Source organism: Bufo gargarizans, chromosome 1 (assembly GCF_014858855.1).
Source record: "Bufo gargarizans isolate SCDJY-AF-19 chromosome 1, ASM1485885v1, whole genome shotgun sequence".
NCBI classification, from domain to species: Eukaryota; Metazoa; Chordata; class Amphibia; order Anura; family Bufonidae; genus Bufo; species Bufo gargarizans.
The window spans coordinates 679,092,178-679,116,150 of record NC_058080.1 but is presented as its reverse complement, the minus strand read 5'-3'; the positions used below and the strand labels follow the sequence as shown (position 1 = coordinate 679,116,150).

The following is a 23,973-nucleotide window of genomic DNA, read 5'->3' as shown; positions in this document are numbered from 1 at the left end:
CCTAGCAATATGCTATCAATGTCCCAGATGGGCCAACCCCCTTTAGGAGGATCACTCACTACTTTTTGTCCCTTATCATATGGGATCAACTACGCGATTCCAAGTTGGTTGTCTGCTTCGATAATCCCTTTCTGTTAGACGCACTCACCCAACTCTCACAACTTAAATTGAGAGAAACCTAGCCATCTGTGAAGGAACCAAGTAGTGATGAGCAAAGTATTGTAAAATGCGATTCTGATGCTTCGACAAATTTCTGATGCTTCGACAAATTTTACCAAAAAATTTGCTTCATGACGATTTACTTCTCCACAAAGCACATTTCTTTGTAAGTAGTGGGTGCAATGACAGGGAGCAGCAATTGCTCCACTCCCTGTCATTGTTCCCCTCAGATGTCGTGTTTATATTGCGGCATTTGACAGTAATAACAGAGTGTAAAATAAACCCCAAAAATAAACAATTATTTTTTTAAATTAAACTTACCTCATCCTATTTCATCGTGACGAGCCGACCGCCGCCATTTTCGAAATCTCGCGTGGCCCGTAATGTCGTCATCACGTTGGGATTTCTTGTGAGATCTTCGATGGAATGGCTGAGGTAAGTATGATATTTTTATTTAGTTTTTTTAATCGCCATTCAAGGAAAATCGTTTCCTACCACAAAGCATGAGGAAATTCGGCTTTGCAGCAATTTTTCGTGAAATTCGCTCAACACTAGAACCAGGCATAAGTATTTAGTTTACCTGCAGTGCCACTTCAGGTGAAATGAAGTTTTACACAGCACCCTTTAAAATTGGAGGTCTGTTCATGCAAAACACAGATGTGCAAAGTCTTCTAGAGAGGGATGCCACATAACATTCTGTTCACCGTTATACACTTCTTTGGTGCATTTTGTAGTCAATATAATAGTAGTCATAGGCAGGGGAGTAGCTATAGGGGGTGCAGAGGTAGCAGTTGCTACCAGACCCAGAAGCCCAAGGGGTCTCAAAGACCCTTGTGCCACCTAAGAAGACACTGGTATTATAGAAAGTGCATGCAGGTCAAGTTACACCTCTGGCTTTAGGGAAGGGGTTAGGTCAAGAATTTGGCATGGGGCAGGCCTCAGGAAGCCTAAAGGCCATGTGCTTCCTTGCCCCTGGTCACAAAGCATTGAGGGAAGGGAGGCCCAAGCTGAACTCTTGCACCAGGGCCCATGAGCCTTTAGCTACTCCCCTGGTCATAGGTACCCCATGCTGGTCAGATGAGGAAAGATCATTATGGAAAATCCATGCTTCCAAATGATATCCTGCATTGAAAGCCATGGCCCGTTCTTCAGCTACCACTTGTCACTGGTGACATCCTGGCTGTTATCTTTCTGTCATTTATTATGAACTTGAAGTGTGTGACCCTTCCGCGGGATTTCACGCCAACAGAGCTAGAAAACCCTGCAGTTATTTAATGCATTAATGCTGTCCTTGTCACATGTCATTAAGCACTAAGAAAATTACATTTGTATTAGCATTGCTACACGGAAAACAAGTGAAGGCAGGCTTGAAAAGTGTGATTTCATGGATGGGGCAGACAAACAATCCACAATTAAATCTCAAGCGTTTATTTTATACTTAATATTTCTACGCGTCCCTGTGGTTCCTGGGGCGGCTTAACTTATTCATAGGAACAGATTCTTAGTAACAGATGTTTAAACATTTGTGAAAACCTACACATTGGCTGCAAGTGTCTCACTGGTTAGGTAAATCTGGAGAGGATGATATGACAGATTATATGTATTATTCACTATAGTAAGCATATAAATAAGGAGTGCACCAGTGTCATGTAAATTAAAGGGCATCTGTCAGCAGATTTGCACCTATGAAACTGGCTGACTTGTTACATGTGTGCTTGGCAGCTGAAGGCATCTGTGTTGGTCCCATATCCGTATGTGCCCTTATTGCTGAAAAAAATGATGTTTTAATATATGCAAATGAGCCTCTAGGAGGAATAGGAGCATTGCTGTTACCTAGAGGCTCCGCTCACTCTGCAACTGCCACGCTCTCTGCACTTTGATTGACAGGGCCAGGTGTGATGTCGTTTTCACTGCCTGGTCCTGCCAATCAAACTGGAAAGGTCACATTAGTTGAGAAAACCCTACAAATGGTATGTGTGTTTCCAGCCTAAAAACTGCAGCATAGGTCACACAGGAAGCTTTAGTTCCTGCAGCCAATCAGAGGCTAGCTTTTATTTCATAAACTGCTATGAAAGAGTGAATGGTGCACTTTGATTGGTTGCTATAGGCAACACAGCCAGTCAGTTAGGCAATTTTGATAACTGAGGCCTGTTGGGGAAAACTAGTGCAAGGATGAGGCGGAGCAGTTGCCCATAGGTACCAATCAGCTTCCAGCTTTCATTTTCCAGAACACAACTTGATTGGTTGCTCAGTTTTGCTTTAACTTTGGATTGGCGAAAAGTGCGCCAAATTTATGAAAAGTGTCACTATATTAAATATGGTGCATCTTTACCCCCTTAAAGATAACCGCCGAACATGTAATGAAATCTGGGGTTTTAACATGGTGCCCACTCAGAAGTTAAGCGGGCACCACACCTGCCTCGTCCTGTTGTTTTACTCCGCAGATACCTGGAGACAATGTCTGTGATCGGTAGTGTTGAGCGAGAATATTCAAATTGAGAATTTTTATCGCGAATATCGCCACTTAGAGAATTCGCTAATATTTAGAATATAGTGCTATATATTCGTATTTGCGAATAGTGTTGAACATTCTAATTGCGAATTTATCGCAAATATATTACATTGCCGATTTTCGCAATCAAGTAAACAATGACTGGAGATCACGAATTCTAGAATTTGCTCATTTATGGCGAATATTCGGCCAAAAATTAGCGAAATATCGCGAATTCGAATATTGCCAATGCCGCTCATCACTAGTGATCAGCAATAATTCCGATGGTGTGATCAGTTGTGACTAGAGTTGAGCGAACACCTGGATGTTCGGGTTCGAGAAGTTCGGCCGAACATCCCGGAAATGTTCGGGTTCGGGATCCGAACCCGATCCGAACTTCGTCCCGAACCCGAACCCGAACCCCATTGAAGTCAATGGGGACCCGAACTTTTCGGCACTAAAACGGCTGTAAAACAGCCCAGGAAAGGGCTAGAGGGCTGCAAAAGGCAGCAACATGTAGGTAAATCCCCTGCAAACAAATGTGGATAGGGAAATTAATTAAAATAAAAATTTAATAAATAAAAATTAACCAAAATCAATTGGAGAGAGGTTCCATAGCAGAGAATCTGGCTTCCCGTCACCCACCACTGGAACAGTCCATTCTCAGATATTTAGGCCCCGGCACCCAGGCAGAGGAGAGAGGTCCCGTAACAGACAATCTGGCTTCATGTCAGCAGAGAATCAGTCTTCATGTCATAGCAGAGAATCAGGCTTCACGTCACCCACCACTGTAAGAGTCCATTTTCATAAATTTAGGCCCAGCACCCAGGCAGAGGAGAGAGGTCCCGTAACAGAGGATCTGGCTTCATGTCAGCAGAGAATCAGTCTGCATGTCATAGCAGAGAATCAGGCTTCACGTCAGCCACCACTGCAACAGTCCATTGTCATAAATTTAGGCCCAGCACCCAGGCAGAGGAGAGAGGTCCCGTAACAGACGATCTGGCTTCATGTCAGCAGAGAATCAGTCTGCATGTCATAGCAGAGAATGAGGCTTCACGTCACCCACCACTGCAACAGTCCATTGGCATATATTTAGGCCTAGCACACAGGCAGAGCAGAGAGGTCCCGTAACAGACAATCTGGCTTCATGACAGCAGAGAATCAGTCTGCATGTCATAGCAGAGAATGAGGCTTCACGTCACCCACCACTGCAACAGTCCATTGGCATATATTTAGGCCTAGCACACAGGCAGAGCAGAGAGGTCCCGTAACAGACGATCTGGCTTCATGTCAGCAGAGAATCAGTCTGCATGTCATAGCAGAGAATGAGGCTTCACGTCACCCACCACTGCAACAGTCCATTGGCATATATTTAGGCCTAGCACACAGGCAGAGCAGAGAGGTCCCGTAACAGACGATCTGGCTTCATGTCAGCAGAGAATCAGTCTGCATGTCATAGCAGAGAATGAGGCTTCACGTCACCCACCACTGCAACAGTCCATTGGCATATATTTAGGCCTAGCACACAGGCAGAGCAGAGAGGTCCCGTAACAGACAATCTGGCTTCATGACAGCAGAGAATCAGTCTGCATGTCATAGCAGAGAATGAGGCTTCACGTCACCCACCACTGCAACAGTCCATTGGCATATATTTAGGCCTAGCACACAGGCAGAGCAGAGAGGTCCCGTAACAGACAATCTGGCTTCATGTCAGCAGAGAATCAGTCTGCATGTCATAGCAGAGAATGAGGCTTCACGTCACCCACCACTGCAACAGTCCATTGGCATATATTTAGGCCTAGCACACAGGCAGAGCAGAGAGGTCCCGTAACAGACAATCTGGCTTCATGTCAGCAGAGAATTAGTCTGCATGTCATAGCAGAGAATCAGGCTTCATGTCAGCCACCACTGCAACAGTCCATTGGCATATATTTAGGCCTAGCACACAGGCAGAGGAGAGGTTCATTCAACTTTGGGTAGCCTCGCAATATAATGGTAAAATGAAAATAAAAATAGGATTGAATGAGGAAGTGCCCTGGAGTCCAATAATATATGGTTATGGGGAGGTAGTTAATGTCTAATCTGGACAAGGGACAGGACAGGTCCTGTGGGATCCATGCCTGGTTCATTTTTATGAACGTCAGCTTGTCCACATTGGCTGTAGACAGGCGGCTGCGTTTGTCTGTAATGACGCCCCCTGCCGTGCTGAATACACGTTCAGACAAAACGCTGGCTGCCGGGCAGGCCAGCACCTCCAAGGCATAAAAGGCTAGCTCTGGCCACGTGGACAATTTAGAGACCCAGAAGTTGAATGGGGCCGAACCATCAGTCAGTACGTGGAGGGGTGTGCACACGTACTGTTCCACCATGTTAGTGAAATGTTGCCTCCTGCTAACACGTTGCGTATCAGGTGGTGGTGCAGTTAGCTGTGGCGTGTTGACAAAAGTTTTCCACATCTCTGCCATGCTAACCCTGCCCTCAGAGGAGCTGGCCGTGACACAGCTGCCTTGGCGACCTCTTGCTCCTCCTCTGCCTTGGCCTTGGGCTTCCACTTGTTCCCCTGTGACATTTGGGAATGCTCTCAGTAGCGCGTCTACCAACGTGCGCTTGTACTCGCGCATCTTCCTATCACGCTCCAGTGCAGGAAGTAAGGTGGGCACATTGTCTTTGTAGCGTGGATCCAGCAGGGTGGCAACCCAGTAGTCCGCACAGGTTAAAATGTGGGCAACTCTGCTGTCGTTGCGCAGGCACTGCAGCATGTAGTCGCTCATGTGTGCCAGGCTGCCCAGGGGTAAGGACAAGCTGTCCTCTGTGGGAGGCGTATCGTCATCGTCCTGCCTTTCCCCCCAGCCACGCACCAGTGATGGACCCGAGCTGCGTTGGGTGCCACCCCGCTGTGACCATGCTTCATCCTCATCCTCCTCCACCTCCTCCTCATCCTCGTCCTCCTCGTCCTCCAGTAGTGGGCCCTGGCTGGCCACATTTGTACCTGGCCTCTGCTGTTGCCAAAAACCTCCCTCTGAGTCACTTCGAAGAGACTGGCCTGAAAGTGCTAAAAATGACCCCTCTTCCTCCTCCTCCTCCTCCTGGGCCACCTCCTCTTCCATCATCGCCCTAAGTGTTTTCTCAAGGAGACATAGAAGTGGTATTGTAACGCTGATAACGGTGTCATCGCCACTGGCCATGTTGGTGGAGTACTCGAAACAGCGCAACAGGGCACACAGGTCTCGCATGGAGGCCCAGTCATTGGTGGTGAAGTGGTGCTGTTCTGTAGTGCGACTGACCCGTGCGTGCTGCAGCTGAAACTCCACTATGGCCTGCTGCTGCTCGCACAGTCTGTCCAGCATGTGCAAGGTGGAGTTCCACCTGGTGGGCACGTCGCATATGAGGCGGTGAGCGGGAAGGCCGAAGTTACGCTGTAGCGCAGACAGGCGAGCAGCAGCAGGATGTGAACGCCGGAAGCGCGAACAGACGGCCCGCACTTTATGCAGCAGCTCTGACATGTCGGGGTAGTTGTGAATGAACTTCTGCACCACCAAATTCAGCACATGCGCCAAGCAAGGGATGTGCGTCAAATTGGCTAGTCCCAGAGCTGCAACGAGATTTCGCCCATTATCACACACCACCAGGCCGGGCTTGAGGCTCACCGGCAGCAACCACTCGTCGGTCTGTTGTTCAATACCCCGCCACAACTCCTGTGCGGTGTGGGGCCTGTCCCCCAAACATATGAGTTTCAGAATGGCCTGCTGACGTTTACCCCGGGCTGTGCTGAAGTTGGTGGTGAAGGTGTGTGGCTGACTGGATGAGCAGGTGGAAGAAGAGGAGGAGGAAGCCGAGAAGGAGGAGGTGGCAACAGGAGGCAAAGAATGTTGCCCTGCGATCCTTGGCGGCGGAAGGACGTGCGCCAAACAGCTCTCCGCCTGGGGCCCAGCTGCCACTACATTTACCCAGTGTGCAGTTAGGGAGATATAGCGTCCCTGGCCGTGCTTACTGGTCCACGTATCTGTGGTTAGGTGGACCTTGCCACAGATGGCGTTGCGCAGTGCACACTTGATTTTATCGGATACTTGGTTGTGCAGGGAAGGCACGGCTCTCTTGGAGAAGTAGTGCCGGCTGGGAACAACATACTGTGGGACAGCAAGCGACATGAGCTGTTTGAAGCTGTCTGTGTCCACCAGCCTAAATGACAGCATTTCATAGGCCAGTAGTTTAGAAATGCTGGCATTCAGGGCCAGGGATCGAGGGTGGCTAGGTGGGAATTTACGCTTTCTATCAAATGTTTGTGAGATGGAGAGCTGAACGCTGGCGTGTGACATGGTTGAGACGCTTGGTGACGGAGGTGGTGGTGGTGGTGTTGGTGGTACATCCCCTGTTTGCTGGGCGGCAGGTGCCAACGTTCCTCCAGAGGCGGAGGAAGAGGCCGAGGCGGCAGCAGCAGAATAGGCCGAGGCGGCAGCAGCAGAAGAGGTAGCAGGGGGAGCCTGAGTGACTTCCTTGGTTTTAAGGTGTTTACTCCACTGCAGTTCATGCTTTGCATGCAGGTGCCTGGTCATGCAGGTTGTGCTCAGGTTCAGAACGTTAATGCCTCGCTTCAGGCTCTGATGGCACAGCGTGCAAACCACTCGGGTCTTGTCGTCAGCACATTGTTTGAAGAAGTGCCATGCCAGGGAACTCCTTGAAGCTGCCTTTGGGGTGCTCGGTCCCAGATGGCGGCGGTCAGTAGCAGGCGGAGTCTCTTGGCGGCGGGTGTTCTGCTTTTGCCCACTGCTCCCTCTTTTGCTACGCTGTTGGCTCGGTCTCACCACTGCCTCTTCCTCCGAACTGTGAAAGTCAGTGGCACGACCTTCATTCCATGTGGGGTCTAGGACCTCATCGTCCCCTGCATCGTCTTCCACCCAGTCTTGATCCCTGACCTCCTGTTCAGTCTGCACACTGCAGAAAGACGCAGCAGTTGGCACCTGTGTTTCGTCATCATCAGAGACATGCTGAGGTGGTATTCCCATGTCCTCATCATCAGGAAACATAAGTGGTTGTGCGTCAGTGCATTCTATGTCTTTCACCGCTGGGGAAGGGCTAGGTGGATGCCCTTGGGAAACCCTGCCAGCGGAGTCTTCAAACAGCATAAGAGACTGCTGCATAACTTGAGGCTGAGACAGTTTCCCTGGTATGCATGGGGGTGATGTGACAGACTGATGGGGTTGGTTTTCAGGCGCCATCTGTGCGCTTTCTGCAGAAGACTGGGTGGGAGATAATGTGAACGTGCTGGATCCACTGTCGGCCACCCAATTGACTAATGCCTGTACCTGCTCAGGCCTTACCATCCTTAGAACGGCATTGGGCCCCACCATATATCGCTGTAAATTCTGGCGGCTACTGGGACCTGAGGTAGTTGGTACACTAGGACGTGTGGATGTGGCAGAACGGCCACGTCCTCTCCCAGCACCAGAGGGTCCACTAACACCACCACGACCATGTCCACGTCCGCGTCCCTTACTAGATGTTTTTCTCATTGTTATGGTTCACCACAACAACAAATATATTATTTGGCCCAATGTATTGTATTCAAATTCAGCGGGATATAAATTTGAGGCCTAGTATTTAGGCGCTGGGTGACCGGTATGGATTTAGTGACAGAATTAGACTTGGAAATGCACAGAAGCGTGTGTGTGTGAAGTTATTCTGAATGACCCAATGTGCACCTTGAATATTATATACCCTTTTAGGGATAGATTTCAAATAGCTCTGATATAGCAGAAACCACTAAATTATGAAATTGTTAAATTGGGAATTGTATTTAAACCCAGAACAAAAAATGTGCTTTGACGGACACTAAATAACTTTCCCAGCCACAACAGGACAGCGTTAACGAGAGATTTAGCAGGATATAAATTTGAGGCCTAGTATTTAGGCGCTGGGTGACAGGTATGGGTTTAGTGACAGAATTAGACTTAGAAATACACAGTAGCGGGTGTGTGTGAAGTTATTCTGAATGACCCAATGTGCACCTTGAATATTATATACCCTTTTAGGGATAGATTTCAAATAGCTCTGATATAGCAGAAACCACTAAATTATGAAATTGCTAAATTGGGAATTGTATTTCAACCCAGAACAAAAAATGTGCTTTGACGGACACTAAATAACTTTCCCAGCCACAACAGGACAGCGTTAACGAGAGATTTAGCAGGATATAAATTTGAGGCCTAGTATTTAGGCGCTGGGTGACAGGTATGGGTTTAGTGACAGAATTAGACTTGGAAATACACAGTAGCGGGTGTGTGTGAAGTTATTCTGAATGACCCAATGTGCACCTTGAATATTATATACCCTTTTTAGGGATAGATTTCAAATAGCTCTGATATAGCAGAAACCACTAAATTATGAAATTGCTAAATTGGGAATTGTATTTCAACCCAGAACAAAAAATGTGCTTTGACAGACACTAAATAACTTTCCCAGCCACAACAGGACAGCGTTAACGAGAGATTTAGCAGGATATAAATTTGAGGCCTAGTATTTAGGCGCTGGGTGACAGGTATGGGTTTAGTGACAGAATTAGACTTGGAAATACACAGTAGCGGGTGTGTGTGAAGTTATTCTGAATGACCCAATGTGCACCTTGAATATTATATACCCTTTTAGGGATAGATTTCAAATAGCTCTGATATAGCAGAAACCACTAAATTATGAAATTGTTAAATTGGGAATTGGATTTAAACCCAGAACAAAAAATGTGCTTTGACGGACACTAAATAACTTTCCCAGCCACAACAGGACAGCGTTAACGAGAGATTTAGCAGGATATAAATTTGAGGCCTAGTATTTAGGCGCTGGGTGACAGGTATGGGTTTAGTGACAGAATTAGACTTGGAAATACACAGTAGCGGGTGTGTGTGAAGTTATTCTGAATGACCCAATGTGCACCTTGAATATTATATACCCTTTTAGGGATAGATTTCAAATAGCTCTGATATAGCAGAAACCACTAAATTATGAAATTGTTAAATTGGGAATTGTATTTAAACCCAGAACAAAAAATGTGCTTTGACGGACACTAAATAACTTTCCCAGCCACAACAGGACAGCGTTAACGAGAGATTTAGCAGGATATAAATTTGAGGCCTAGTATTTAGGCGCTGGGTGACAGGTATGGGTTTAGTGACAGAATTAGACTTGGAAATACACAGTAGCGGGTGTGTGTGAAGTTATTCTGAATGACCCAATGTGCACCTTGAATATTATATACCCTTTTAGGGATAGATTTCAAATAGCTCTGATATAGCAGAAACCACTAAATTATGAAATTGTTAAATTGGGAATTGTATTTAAACCCAGAACAAAAAATGTGCTTTGACGGACACTAAATAACTTTCCCAGCCACAACAGGACAGCGTTAACGAGAGATTTAGCAGGATATAAATTTGAGGCCTAGTATTTAGGCGCTGGGTGACAGGTATGGGTTTAGTGACAGAATTAGACTTAGAAATACACAGTAGCGGGTGTGTGTGAAGTTATTCTGAATGACCCAATGTGCACCTTGAATATTATATACCCTTTTAGGGATAGATTTCAAATAGCTCTGATATAGCAGAAACCACTAAATTATGAAATTGCTAAATTGGGAATTGTATTTCAACCCAGAACAAAAAATGTGCTTTGACGGACACTAAATAACTTTCCCAGCCACAACAGGACAGCGTTAACGAGAGATTTAGCAGGATATAAATTTGAGGCCTAGTATTTAGGCGCTGGGTGACAGGTATGGGTTTAGTGACAGAATTAGACTTGGAAATACACAGTAGCGGGTGTGTGTGAAGTTATTCTGAATGACCCAATGTGCACCTTGAATATTATATACCCTTTTAGGGATAGATTTCAAATAGCTCTGATATAGCAGAAACCACTAAATTATGAAATTGTTAAATTGGGAATTGTATTTAAACCCAGAACAAAAAATGTGCTTTGACGGACACTAAATAACTTTCCCAGCCACAACAGGACAGCGTTAACGAGAGATTTAGCAGGATATAAATTTGAGGCCTAGTATTTAGGCGCTGGGTGACAGGTATGGGTTTAGTGACAGAATTAGACTTGGAAATACACAGTAGCGGGTGTGTGTGAAGTTATTCTGAATGACCCAATGTGCACCTTGAATATTATATACCCTTTTAGGGATAGATTTCAAATAGCTCTGATATAGCAGAAACCACTAAATTATGAAATTGCTAAATTGGGAATTGTATTTCAACCCAGAACAAAAAATGTGCTTTGACGGACACTAAATAACTTTCCCAGCCACAACAGGACAGCGGTAACGAGAGATTTAGCAGGATATAAATTTGAGGCCTAGTATTTAGGCGCTGGGTGACAGGTATGGGTTTAGTGACAGAATTAGACTTGGAAATACACAGTAGCGGGTGTGTGTGAAGTTATTCTGAATGACCCAATGTGCACCTTGAATATTATATACCCTTTTAGGGATAGATTTCAAATAGCTCTGATATAGCAGGAACCACTAAATTATGAAATTGCTAAATTGGGAATTGTACTTCAACCCAGAACAAAAAATGTGCTTTGACGGACACTAAATAACTTTCCCAGCCACAACAGGACAGCGGTAACGAGAGATTTAGCGGGATATAAATTTGAGGCCTAGTATTTAGGCGCTGGGTGACCGGTATGGATTTAGTGACAGAATTAGACTGGGATATGGCCAAAAAATAACCACACTATTGCTGGTTAAATGCACTTGGTGACGGGCGCAGCTTGCCCCTGATTTAGTATATGGCCAAAAAATGAACAGACTATTGCTGGTTAAATGCACTTGGTGTCACAGCTTGACGCACCACACTACTGAGGGTTAAATGCACTTGGTGACGGGCGCAGCTTGCCCCTGATGTAGTATATGGCCAAAAAATGAACAGACTATTGCTGGTTAAATGCACTTGGTGTGACAGCTTCACCCTGATGTAGGCTTTAGCCAAAAAACAACCACACCATTGAGGGTTAAATGCACTTGGTGACAGGCGCAGCTTGCCCCTGATTTAGTATATGGCCAAAAAAATGAACAGACTATTGCTGGTTAAATGAACTTGGTGTGACAGCTTCACCCTGATGTAGGCTTTAGCCAAAAAACAACCACACCATTGAGGGTTAAATGCACTTGGTCGCAGCTTGGATGCACTTGGTCGCAGCACCGCACAAGACACAAAATGGCCGCCGATCACCCCAGAAAAAAGTGACTGACAAACGGTCTGGGCAGCCTAAAAACAGTGAGTGAGCATTTGAATTTCAGCAGCTCAATGATGCACAGCTGCAGATCGATCGATTAATCAAGTGAAGTCCTTTGGAGGAGTTAATCTGCCTAATCTCGCCCTACTGTCGCATCCGCAACCTCTCCCTACGCTAATCAGAGCAGAGTGACGGGCGGCGCTATGTGACTCCAGCTTAAATAGAGGCTGGGTCACATGGTGCTCTGGCCAATCACAGCCATGCCAATAGTAGGCATGGCTGTGACGGCCTCTTGGGGCAAGTAGTATGACGCTTGTTGATTGGCTGCTTTGCAGCCTTTCAAAAAGCGCCAAGAAAGCGTCACAAAAGCGCCAAGAAAGCGACGAACACCGAACCCGAACCCGGACTTTTACGAAAATGTCCGGGTTCGGGTCCGTGTCACGGACACCCCAAAATTCGGTACGAACCCGAACTATACAGTTCGAGTTCGCTCATCCCTAGTTGTGACCACAACATCTAAGCAGTACATCGCTCCCAGAGCCCGAATGCCTCCCCTATGCCGAGATTTAGGGAGTTATTAGGTTTCTGTGGCGGCCTCGGTCCTTATGAAGGCCCCGAATGCCTGCCACAGTGAAGTTCGTGTGGAGCCCTGCCTATGGCAGTATTTCATAGGAGCATAGCGAATGTCCAATATGCGGCAGTGTTAAATCCTTACAGTCTGTGGGGGAAGCAATAAGACAATTGCTTAGTAAAGTCCCCTAGGGTGACTTGAAATTATTGAAAAAAATAAGTTTTAAAAACTTTTTAAATATATATAAAAAAATATTAAATCACCCCCTTTTCCCATATTAAGAGTAAAAGTAAGCAAAAAAATCATAAAGATTTTATGTATCAACATATCCCAAAATGCATATACTATTAAAATATAAAAAATATTTATCACATATATTTATCTCATATAGTAAATACCGTAATGTTAAAAAATTATCATAATGCCCAGTTCATCATTTTTTGGTTGCTTCACCTGCCAATTTTTTTAAAATAAAAAGTCAAACACACTACATGGTATCAATAAAAATAACAGATTACCCACAAAGGAAATGAGCCCTCACATAGCTCCTTAGACTTAAAGAATAACTGTCACACTTAGACCCTAATTTCAATTGTCATATATGTAATTACTAATAACATGATATTCCAGAATCAGTTACTATTAGACTGACTTACCCCATATTTAATAAGATTCAGCCCTTAGCAACCAGTCTGCATAAAACTGCAATTTCACTATTCAGTTAAGATGGCCGCCACTGCCCTCACCCTGAGGCTAATCCCACCTGCCCTCACTACCCACAATGCATTGAGCTCCTCACATGCACTAGCCAGTAACAATAGCCCCCAAAAGTGTCAGTAACCAGAGCCCTCCCCCCTAAAGGGTTAATCTCCTGCAGCACAAAGGGGTCCTCTTACCACATGTTGCTTTCATTTATACACTGTGCAGATGGCAGATCTCCCTTCCCTGTTGTGCGCTGCTCCAACTCTACTTCTCCAAGTCTGCTGAGTGAGGGAGCGTCTGCCAAGCGCAGGGACAGGGAGAAGTGCACACAGCCCAGGCACTGTTATCAGCTGCTGGGGAGGACCTGGCTTTAATAATTTACTTACAGTCCCTGGCTGTCAGTAATGTGACCTTGCACGCTGCGTGCTTCTGCGTCCTCCGTCCTTCAACAGATAGACGGACCATGCCTAGCAACCCTATTTTAAGCACAGGTAAAAAAAAAGGCATTACAGGGAACAAAAATATGGAATTAAGGGGTAATTGAATACACAGTGAAAAGTTGAAATAGGGCCACCAAGGTGATATTAATCACCACAATCCTATACTCCCCCCCAAAAAATACGACAGTTATCCTTTAAATATAAAAAAGTTATGGGTGTCAGAATAGGGCAATGCAAGTTTTTATTATTTAGCATTAAAACACGAGATAAACTATATAAATGTGGTATCTCTGTAATCGTTCTGACCCAGAGAATGAAGGTAACAGGTTATTTGTACTGTATAGAGAACACTAGAGATGAGCGACTTTCTCAAAAATTGTATTCAGCTGGTTCGACGAATTTTCCGAAAAAATTTGGTTTGATTCGAATTTATTTGTGGCGAATCACGTTAGAAAACTGCTATTTCCTGGCTGCATAGATCCTTTATAGTGGTGTAGAACACTGTGCCTTGCAGTAACACGCGTAGGGAGTCTGCTGTGGTAGACTCCCTATGACAGGCGTCACTCTTAGAATTACTGCTCATTTCACTTATTTGGGCAGTTACTGGGCCAAAACTGACCAAATAACTGAAGTGTGAACTCAGCCTTACAGGTCAATGTTAGCGCCAGGTATGAAGAACCATGCAGAGGCCCAAGATCTTACTATAGCGTGAAAGAGCACACTCCTTTTACACTGATTCCACATAGATTTCTACAGAACCTGTTCTATTAAACGCTTATACAAGTAGAGTTCCCCCGACAGAGTGGAGTGGGTTTCAACCGTAAGTTTATGTTGACGTCACTGATTATTTTGCCCTTCCTCTGATCCGTCAGAACAATTACCCCCAAAAAACGGATCCTGTCTGTGGAGAATTCGCTGTCAGCATTTGGTCAGTTATCCATCAGTATTGCTTTTGGCTACCAAATCATAAACCAATTCTGATGCAAAATAGGGACCATGTCATGCAGGCCTTACAGCTGTTACATAGACAGGATCAGTTGTGCGTCTCATTTTTCCTTCCTTCTGACAGATCAGAAGAAGGGTCAAATAAATGATGATGTCAGCCAGGCCGAAAGGCAAAATAGTGACCTAGTCATGAAGTGGGGAGAGTGGGAACAGCATGAAAAGTCCACAGAGTGGCCCTATGACATAGTGGTGAGGTGGAAGCAACATGAGGAGACCACAGAGTGGCCAAATGACAGAGTCTGGAGCTGGCAGCAGCATCAGAACACCACAGAGCAGCACAATGACAGTGTGGAGGTGGCAGCAGCATCAGAAGGCCACAGAGTGGCCCAATGACAGAGTGTGGAGGTGGTAGCAGCAGTATCAGGAGACCACAGAGTGGCACAATGACAGTGTGGAGGTGGTAGTAGCAGCAGCAGCAGAATGAGGAAACCACAGAGTAGTTCAATGACAGTGTTAAGGTGGCAACAGCAGCATCAGGAGGCAACAGAGTGGCAAGGTGACCGTATGGAGGTGACAGCAGCATCAGGAGACCACAGAGTGGAAAGGTGACATAGTGTGGAGGTGGCAGCAGCATCAGGAGACCACAAAGTGACCCGGTGACATAGTGAGGAGGTGGCAGCAGCATCAGGAGGCCACAGAGTGACCCAGTGACAGAGTGGGGAGGTGGGTGGCCTTACGAGTACCAGCTGAAGATGGTGGGTGAAGGAAGAAGCGCTTGGCATCAGATGTGTGGCATCAGGCGGGTGGCTGCATCAGAATAGTAGCTGAGAAAGGTAGCTAGAATAAACCGGTCTCTTTTGTCAAAATGTTGGTGTGGCACCATGAATGATCTAGTCTGATGCATCAGGCATTGGTGGGTGGAAATCCTGGCTGATTCATCTTGGCAAAGGTCAGTCTCTCCACATTTTGGGTGGACAGGCGAGTTCTTCTTGGGGTAGCTATGGCCACGCTAAACACCCGCTCTGATGCCACACTACTGGCCAGGCAGGACATCTTTTCCAGGGCAAACTCTGCTAGTTGTGGCCACAAATCCCGTTTGGCTGCCCAGTAGTCCAGCAGATCTTCAATGTGGGGTGGCAGGGTGCTGTCCAAGTATGCCACCACCTGCTGGTTCAGGTCCTGCTTCAGGTATAGCTGCTGCTGCTGGTGAGTAGTTTCTTCACTAGGCGGGTGAAGAAAGCTGCTAATCAGATACTCTAGACTCAAGTTGCTGCTGATGGAGCTGGAACTACTCCTACCCCCCCCACCCTGCCACAGCAGCCATGGCAGAGGAACGTGAGCGCAGAGGGTCCCCCCGCTCATACCTGCAAGAGGATGGACGATGGCGCAGATGGGCAGCAGCCAACTGACTACATAGTAGTTCAGTTTGTCCTCCCTCTCAGCGGGTGTAAAAAAAGGCCCCCATTTTGGACCAGTAGCGAGAGTCCAACAAGGTGGAGAGGCAGAAGTCATCCCTCTGCCGAATGCTGACAATTCAGCTGTTTCTACGCAAGCAAGTGAGCATGCATCGGGCTATTTGTGAAAGTGACTCAGAGGGACTCCCTGCCTCCATCTCCACTGCATAATGCCACGTTGTGTCTGGGTCCTCTGACTCATCTTCCTCATTGCCCTGAAGCTGCTCTAGCTGCTCCTGCTTCTCCTCTCCTGTCACCTGTGAAGAAAAACTACCCATTTCGCCACACATTGCTTGTGCTCCAATGTCCTCTTCCTACTCCAGTTCAGACCCCACAGGGCTCATGTTGCCGTGAGATCTAGGTGTCACGTCTCCAGTCCCCTGACCAGCCATATTTTTCAGCATCTGTGCCAGGACATGAAGCAGTGGAATGATGTTGTTCATCCCATAGTCCTGGTGACTAACAAATAACGTGGCCTCCTCAAAGGGCCTGAGCAAACGGCAATTGTCACGCATGAGCGGCCACTGGCTGACATCGACGTTAAACAGGGGAGTACTCCTGTCCGCTTGGATCATCAAGAAATCGTTTATGGCCTTTCTCTGTTCTTAAAGTCGGTCCAACATATGGAGGGTGGAATTCCAACGTATGGAAATTCCACATATCAGCCTATGTTGGGGGATGCCGTTCTGCCGCTGCAGCTCAAGGAGGGTGTGCTTTGCAGTGTACGAGTGACTGAAGTGCATGCAAAGTTTCCTGGCCATTTTTAGGATGTCTTGCAGATGGGTGGAAGACTTCAGGAACCACTTGACAACCAGATTGATCACATGTGCCATGCAGAGCGCATAGCTCAGCCTTTACGCAGCGCCAACACCATGTTCTTCCCGTTGTCGGTCACTATTGTTCCAATTTTGAGTTGTCGCAGAGAAAGCCACGATCCGATTTCTTGATGAATGACACGGAGCAGTTCCTCCCATGTGACTCAGTTCTTCCAGACAAACGAGGTGCAGAACAGCGTGACACCCCCGTGCCCTGCACATGTGGTCTGCTGGAGGGGCACTGTGAATTGTCCCTGCAGTGGAGGCTGATGACATGGTGGAGGATGAGGAGGCAGAGGCAGACATTGTCATCAGACTAACGGCATGAGAACGTGGAGGCAGAAGCGGCATCACCTTGCCAAGTTGCTGGTGTGGCTTTGCAGGAACTACATTCCCCCAGTGGGCTTTAAAGGACATGTATTGCCCTGACCATAGTTACAGCTCCACACGTCTGTGCTGCTGTGCACTTTGTCAGACACCGACAGGCTCAAGGACTGGCCCACCTTCTGTTCTACATACGCATGCAGGGCTGATACTGCCTTTTTGGAAAATAAATGATGGCTTGGGACTCTCCACCTTGGCTAGGCATAAGTCATCAGTTCTCTGAAAGGTGCAGAGTCCACCACTTGGAAAGGGAGGGACTGCAGCACTAGAAACTTGGCCAGGAACACATTCAGCTTCTGCGCCGTTGGATCAGTGCACGCATACTGTTGTCTCTTGGCAATTGCTTCCGGGATCGATTGCTGACGAAATGACTGACTAGGAGGAGGAGCAGGAGCATCAGGACCAGCAGATGATGGGAAGGACAGACAGCTCCCTTCGGCTGAGGTGGTGGAGCCTTGACTGCCTGAAATCGGGTGCGTGCCACTGGGTGATGCAGAAGTTGCTGCGGCAGGCAGGACCACCACATCGGAGCCACGGTTCTCCCAAGCCACTTTATGGTGACAAATGTGGTAGGCTGCAAATGTTGACGCAGGGCCGTGGTGCCAACATTGGCACCCTGGCCACGCTTCACCTTCTGCCCACAGATTCTACAAATGGCTATGTTCACCTACTCCAGCGGCTAAACAAAAAACTACCACATCACCGAGTAGGTGATTTTACCACCAACACTTCGCACTGACTGACTACTACCACCGTTGCTTCCGTGAACCCCTGCACCACTACTTTCTGGGCAGGTAGGCTCCTGCAAAGCTGGTGGTCAACCCCGGGCAAGTTTGGCTCCCAACCTCCCACTGCTGCCTCCCTGCTGACTCCCGGCCACGCTACTGACTTGTTGGCTCCGCCTCTGCCTCACGGGCAAGCTGCTACCCTTTTCATCTGATGATGATGAAGCCCCTAATTCACCTTGCTCCCAAGTGCGATCAGCTACATAATCATCATTGAGTACTGACTGCACATCACTGATGTCCTCCTCAATGGTCTCTGGGTTAGGACCCTGACCGCTCACAACACCAGCTCCCATGCCACTGGATGTCTCCTCCACATCTTGGCTGGCCGGTAGCTGCTCACTGTCCTCTAATAGCTCGTCCTTGCTGTATAGTAGAGCTGAGCCCACAGCATATAATACTTGTCTGGATGAGGGAGCAGAAAAGGACAGAGGCAGGTTGAGGACAGGTGAGGACACATGGCCTGCTCCTGGGCCATGGCAACTAAGGGTTATGTCTGACGAACCCACGACTCTTGGCTGGGGGTGTCTGATGTCACTTGGGACAAAGTGGATGACCGAGTCAACCATTCAAGAACCGCTGGGTAGCTGGTCAAGACACGACTGCTAGATAACATCGGGAGCTCAGGCCTCTTGCTGTGACTCCTGCTGCCACGCCCCCTTACTCTGCTGCCACCTGTGCCTGGGCCAGAAACATTTAGGCCTTTGCCATTCCCCTGTGCAGGGCCTGGCACTTCTCTGTCTAACATACTGTTAGATCAAATAAATTAATAAAAAGCAAATTAAAACACCCCAAAAAAAGTCTGTAACTTTCTCACTTCACCACACAACAGCTAATAAGCCCTTCTTTTTTCCACTAATACACGCCAAAGAAGGCTTTAGAACATATAACTGCACTGCTGAACTGTAAATAGGCCACTTTGTACTATAGTGTAGTAAAGTGTAACTAAAAAGTTGTAGTAATAAATCTAGCATAAAATAAATCACCATACCTAAGCAAGATCCCTTTTAACTGCTGCAGGATAGTCCATTGACTAAAAACAACCAAGTAGTAAATAAGTTTCTGAACATCCCTGCAGAGACTGTAGCGGCATTCTAATTGTGCAGCTGCAGGAGCAAGGAGCCTGCTGTCAGTGACAGCAGGGCTCCCCTTAGACAAAGCAGCGATGTTGTCTTTCCCATCACTGTATACACAACTCTCAATGAGCACCATCTATATACAGATCAGGAAGCAGTAATGCTGCTTCCTGCTCTGGTCCTAGTGATCATATGATCGTCAAGGGCTGGGCATCTGCATGAGCTGCTGGGTCTTCACAGACCCAGATCGCACTCTGTAGTGAAGCTGAACAGCTTTATACAATGTCTCTGTGGCTGAATTCCCCCTGTAACTATGGCTATGTCAGCCCATTATAGGAGGAATCAGCAATCAAAAAATTTACTGTGGAATGCACCCCAAAGGTCTTGTATGACATAGTGGGGGGAAAAGGGGCACAGAGTATAAAAAAAAAAGAAGTATGACCGTATAACTTTATATCCCCCATATCAAAATAACTGTTATAGAAAAGGGACATAATTTAAACCAATTATTTTATTTGCACTTTTACTATATATTTTTTTTTTTCAAAAATATGAATTTTTCCCTTTGTTTTACATTTTTACCTCGTATAAAAAGTAAAAAAAATAAAAAAATTTAAATAAAAATGAAATACAAATAAATCCCTATGTATCACCGAAAAAAGGTGGAAAATTATTAAAATAACTGAACGGCAGAAAAAATATTTTTTTTCAGGCATATGTGCTAACAAAATGGGGGGTAAATGCCCTGATCTTGAACTGGTTTAAACAACTTTTCAAAAGTGGTGTAAAATGCCAAAAAGTAGCAAGTTTTGGAACAAGCTTGATACATTCCCCCATGAGTGCAAAGCACTTCCTATTCTCTTATTGATGACCTACAGCCATCAAGCCAATGCATTAGTAGTGTATAAACAGTAAAAATGGTCACGTAGATCTAAAGTGCTGGGTGTGCATCCAGCCTTGTGCGGCAATAGTACTTATTTCAGCGATGTTCTTTTTGTCTATATGCAATGTGGTTTAAAATGGAGTTGTGTCAGGTTTTCGCGTTGAAATCATTGTCTATAAAATGGCTTGCTGCGGGTTAAAAGGACATATTTTTCCTTACAGTCCTATTCATTCAGCAGAGGGAGGCACAGCTCCCTTAGTTATGGCTGACCAGACAAAACCTTGTTCATTCTTCTCATTGTATGTTGTAAAATGTGTGATTCCTGCCTACGCAGCCGCTTCACACCATCTGCCACTGATCTGATCAGATTGCTGCAAGAGACTGGATGCTGGTCTAAAAGAATTGCCCTTTTCTCGATTTATCATGTACGCAAAACATGCTTTAATCCTTTATTCCTGACTGACATTGATTACCAGCACCAACTTCAGCATTTCTCCAAATCATATTTGAATGACTAACTAAATTAGATGTAGTTAGAGCAATACTGTTTTATTGAGAATGCCAATTAATATAATGTGAAATTCTCTTAGTTATGTTCTTGCTATATAAATTCCAGAAATCAGACAAGCAGACCCTTTCATCATACTCCAGCTTAGAAGAGCTATGCCCACCTCTCTCAAATACTTATCCCTTCTTGTTTCATATCTCAAAAAACACAAATCCATCTCTAATTAGGTTTAAAGTCAGAACTTCTCTAAAGGATACAAAAATAAAAAATAAAAAATAAAGACTTTCAGGATTAGACAGCCCAGCATGCTTATCTTTAAAGTACTTAATTATATGATGTGGCTTTGATATGAACTTGTAGTTTTCAATGTTGCTTTGTGTTACCACGTCTAAAAGAGTATTTTTTTTTTCTATTTTTTTTTCTTGCAGGAAATTCAGATTCAATGTCCATCTCAGGAGACCTGTAATATATGGCATCTAGAAGCTGAAGCAAGTCCAAACTGGATAAAAAAGGAGATTGAGAAGGTAGTGTATTGGCATTGGTTAGCACTGTACCAAGGGCAACATCTGTCCTTGGTATAGCGCTTGCGTGGGTTCCCCTGGTTTTCTTTGGTTCCTCCTCCACTACAAAAACATACTGATAGATTAATTTTGAAATATTTATAGTGTGAGCTCCATTAGGGAGAGGACCCATGAGAACGGTTCATACACATGACTATATTGGGGTTCTGTACAATATAGGGGGCCAGGGACACTACAGGGAAATTTCCGGGTGGGCTGATGCCCAGAGGGCTACCTAAGCCCTGCTCTTGGCCAAAATCCAGGTACATAAAGATCTAATGCTCTCAGCATTAATTTTGGCAGTATTTTGTGCTGCACTGTGGTACCTGGTTCTGCTGAGGTACTATTTTGTGCTGCACTGTGATATTTGGGGCCACTTTTAGTTTTTTTCCAGGGCCACTTTAAGTTCCCAGTCCGCCCCTGGATAGGGCTGTACCGAGCTGTCATAAGGCAGCCCCTATAAGTTTATAGGACCCCTCTATATCTTTATAGCCTCTGACTTCATAAGGCAAGCAGGGGTATGCTTTTATTTTTTTATTTTTTTTTGTCCCAGGTTCCATAGCGTGCCATGTGGTATTCTTATCTAGAAGCATTGCTTTAAGAGATCATCTCTTTAATATGGCTAAATACAGAGATAATGAAACAATTATACTTATCCAGTCTACACAGCAAAGCTAAGAAGTGAGCTGCAGAAAACAGGTAGCATATTTGTGACTGGTCTATTGGCCATTGCAAAAACGGCAATATTTCAAGAAATTTTTACGTGGATAGTCACACAAAGAAAGCATCAAAAATGACAAACCAAATATACATGTAAAAAAAAAAACAGTGTTTAAAGCGCACATGCAGTGTCAGAAATATTCTAACATGCCATAGTGACATGTCAAAGTACAGTATTTGATCAGTGGGCATTTGGGTGTTGAGACCCCCCCAATCTATGAAATGAAGAGCCAGAAGCACGCAGTTGAACCCTGTGCCCTGTTGGCTGTGATCGGCTGTGCTCGGCTGATCCTCGGAGCGGTAGGGCTAGTGGTGTTTGGGCTCTGCTTACATCTCTCATGAGCAAAGCCCACCGCGAGTCTTGAATGAATCTGAATTTCAGGGATAATTCTATTTGCCGCAAAGCCGAATTTTCTCGTGCTTTGTGGTAACAAATCGATTTCCCTGATTTTTCAGTAAAAAAAGTAGAAAAATTTGCCTCATCAGTTTGAACGTGAAGAGTCAGCCACCACCATCTTGATTAAAGATCCTGTGCAAAATTCCATGCACAGTGGTGTATGGCATCACCACATATGCCAACGTATGACATTATCACGGGCCACCCAAGATTTTGCACTGAATCTTCAATCAAGATGGCAACGACAGGCTCTTCGCGATCAAATGGATGAGGTAAGTATGATTTATTAATTTTTTTTATTTTACACTTTAATATTAATGTCAGATGCCGCGGTCAGCAATGAACACAGCATCTGAGGGGTTCACTGACGAGGAGTGGCGCAATAGCCGTTCCCTGTCATTTGCACCCACTACTTACAAAGAAATGCGCTTTGTGACAAAGTAATTCGTCACTAAGCTAATTATTTTGTAAAATTCGGCAAAGAAGCCAAATCGAATTTTCCAAGACTTTGCTCATCTCTACCCATCAAAGCCAAAGGGGTGTAGTGCTTAACTAAGCGCTTCTGCCTTTTCGTTTCGCCCATCGTTGGGAATCTTAGCATCTTGACCCCCAGAGATCAAAACTTTTCACGTGTCACTATGACTCTACAGTATGTCAGAAGTTTCCTGAAACCAGGGCCGGTTTTAGACAAAATGTGGTCCTCGGCAAAATCTAAAGTGGGGCCCCAAATCTTGTAATAATGTGCTAAAAACACATTCTGTCCCCCAGCACCCACACCGATCAGCTGTTTTAGGAGACGGCATGTGCTGTTCACTGTTGCTGTCCCTTAGACATACAGCAGCAGAGCAGGAAGAGAGAAGGGAGATGGAACGTGCGCACAGCGAACGCCGTCTCCTCAAACAACTGATCGTAGGGGGTGCCGGGTGTCGGACCCCTGCCAATCTGAAATGAATGACCTATCTTGAGGATAGGTCACCAATATGGAAAAAACCTGGAGAACCTCTCGAAGCTACTACTAATACTGTGTCTGCTATTCTCCCCCCATGTCCACAAACACTATACTATACCATAAACCCACACTGCCCTCATTATTAATAGTGCCCCAATAGTGATAATACTCCCCAAGACAGGGGCGCAGCTAAAAGCTCATGGGCCCTGGTGCAAGAGTTCAGCTTGGGCCCCCCTTCCCTCAGTGGTTGTTGGCAAGGGGCAGGGGAGCACGTAGCCTTCCTGCTGCCTAAGGCAAACATTGAAAGGGCACCCCCTCATGCCAAATTCTTGACCTAACCCCTTCCCTCCAGCCAGAGGTGTAAATTGACCAGCATGCACTTTCTATAATGCCAGTGTCTTATGTGGCACAAGGGCCTTTGGGCCCCCTCAGGCTCCTGGGCCCGGTAGCGACTGCTACCTCTGCACCCCCTATAGCTACGCCCCTGCCCCAAGATAGTAGCAATGCCCTCAATATTGCATCAAATAATAATATTGCCCCTATAGTACTCTAGTAGTAATAATTTAACCATAATGCTCCCAGTGACTCTAATGTCACCCTGTAGTGCCCCCCACTAGTCCCAATATATAATGCTCCCCACATAGTGCCAGTATATATATAATGTTCCCCCCGTAGTGGCAGTATATTATGCATTTTCCATTCTTACCCAGTGGTGCCCGGTATATATAATGATATCCTTCCTCTTTTCCTGGTGCCGCCAGCAGTGCTGACATTTAGTGTAAAAAAAACAAAAACTCACTCCCGTCCCCCCACCGCTGTCTGCAATGCACACCACAGTATTATTTGTGGCTTGTGTTGCTGCGTCCTGATGCATGTCGCCCCAATGACCTCACCTCACGTGAC

The 23,973-nt window shown here is 45.9% G+C and overlaps 1 protein-coding gene across 2 annotated transcripts in view; it reads left to right on the top strand.

Annotated features, from left to right (window-relative positions):
• RNF180 (ring finger protein 180) overlaps positions 1-23,973 on the top strand; it is a 166,989-nt gene that overhangs the window by 40,247 nt on the left and 102,769 nt on the right. For both annotated transcript variants that reach the window (XM_044292368.1, XM_044292357.1), the window contains exon 3: positions 20,873-20,968. In XM_044292368.1, the coding sequence (XP_044148303.1) occupies positions 20,873-20,968 (96 nt within the window). The remainder of the gene's footprint in view (positions 1-20,872; positions 20,969-23,973) is intronic.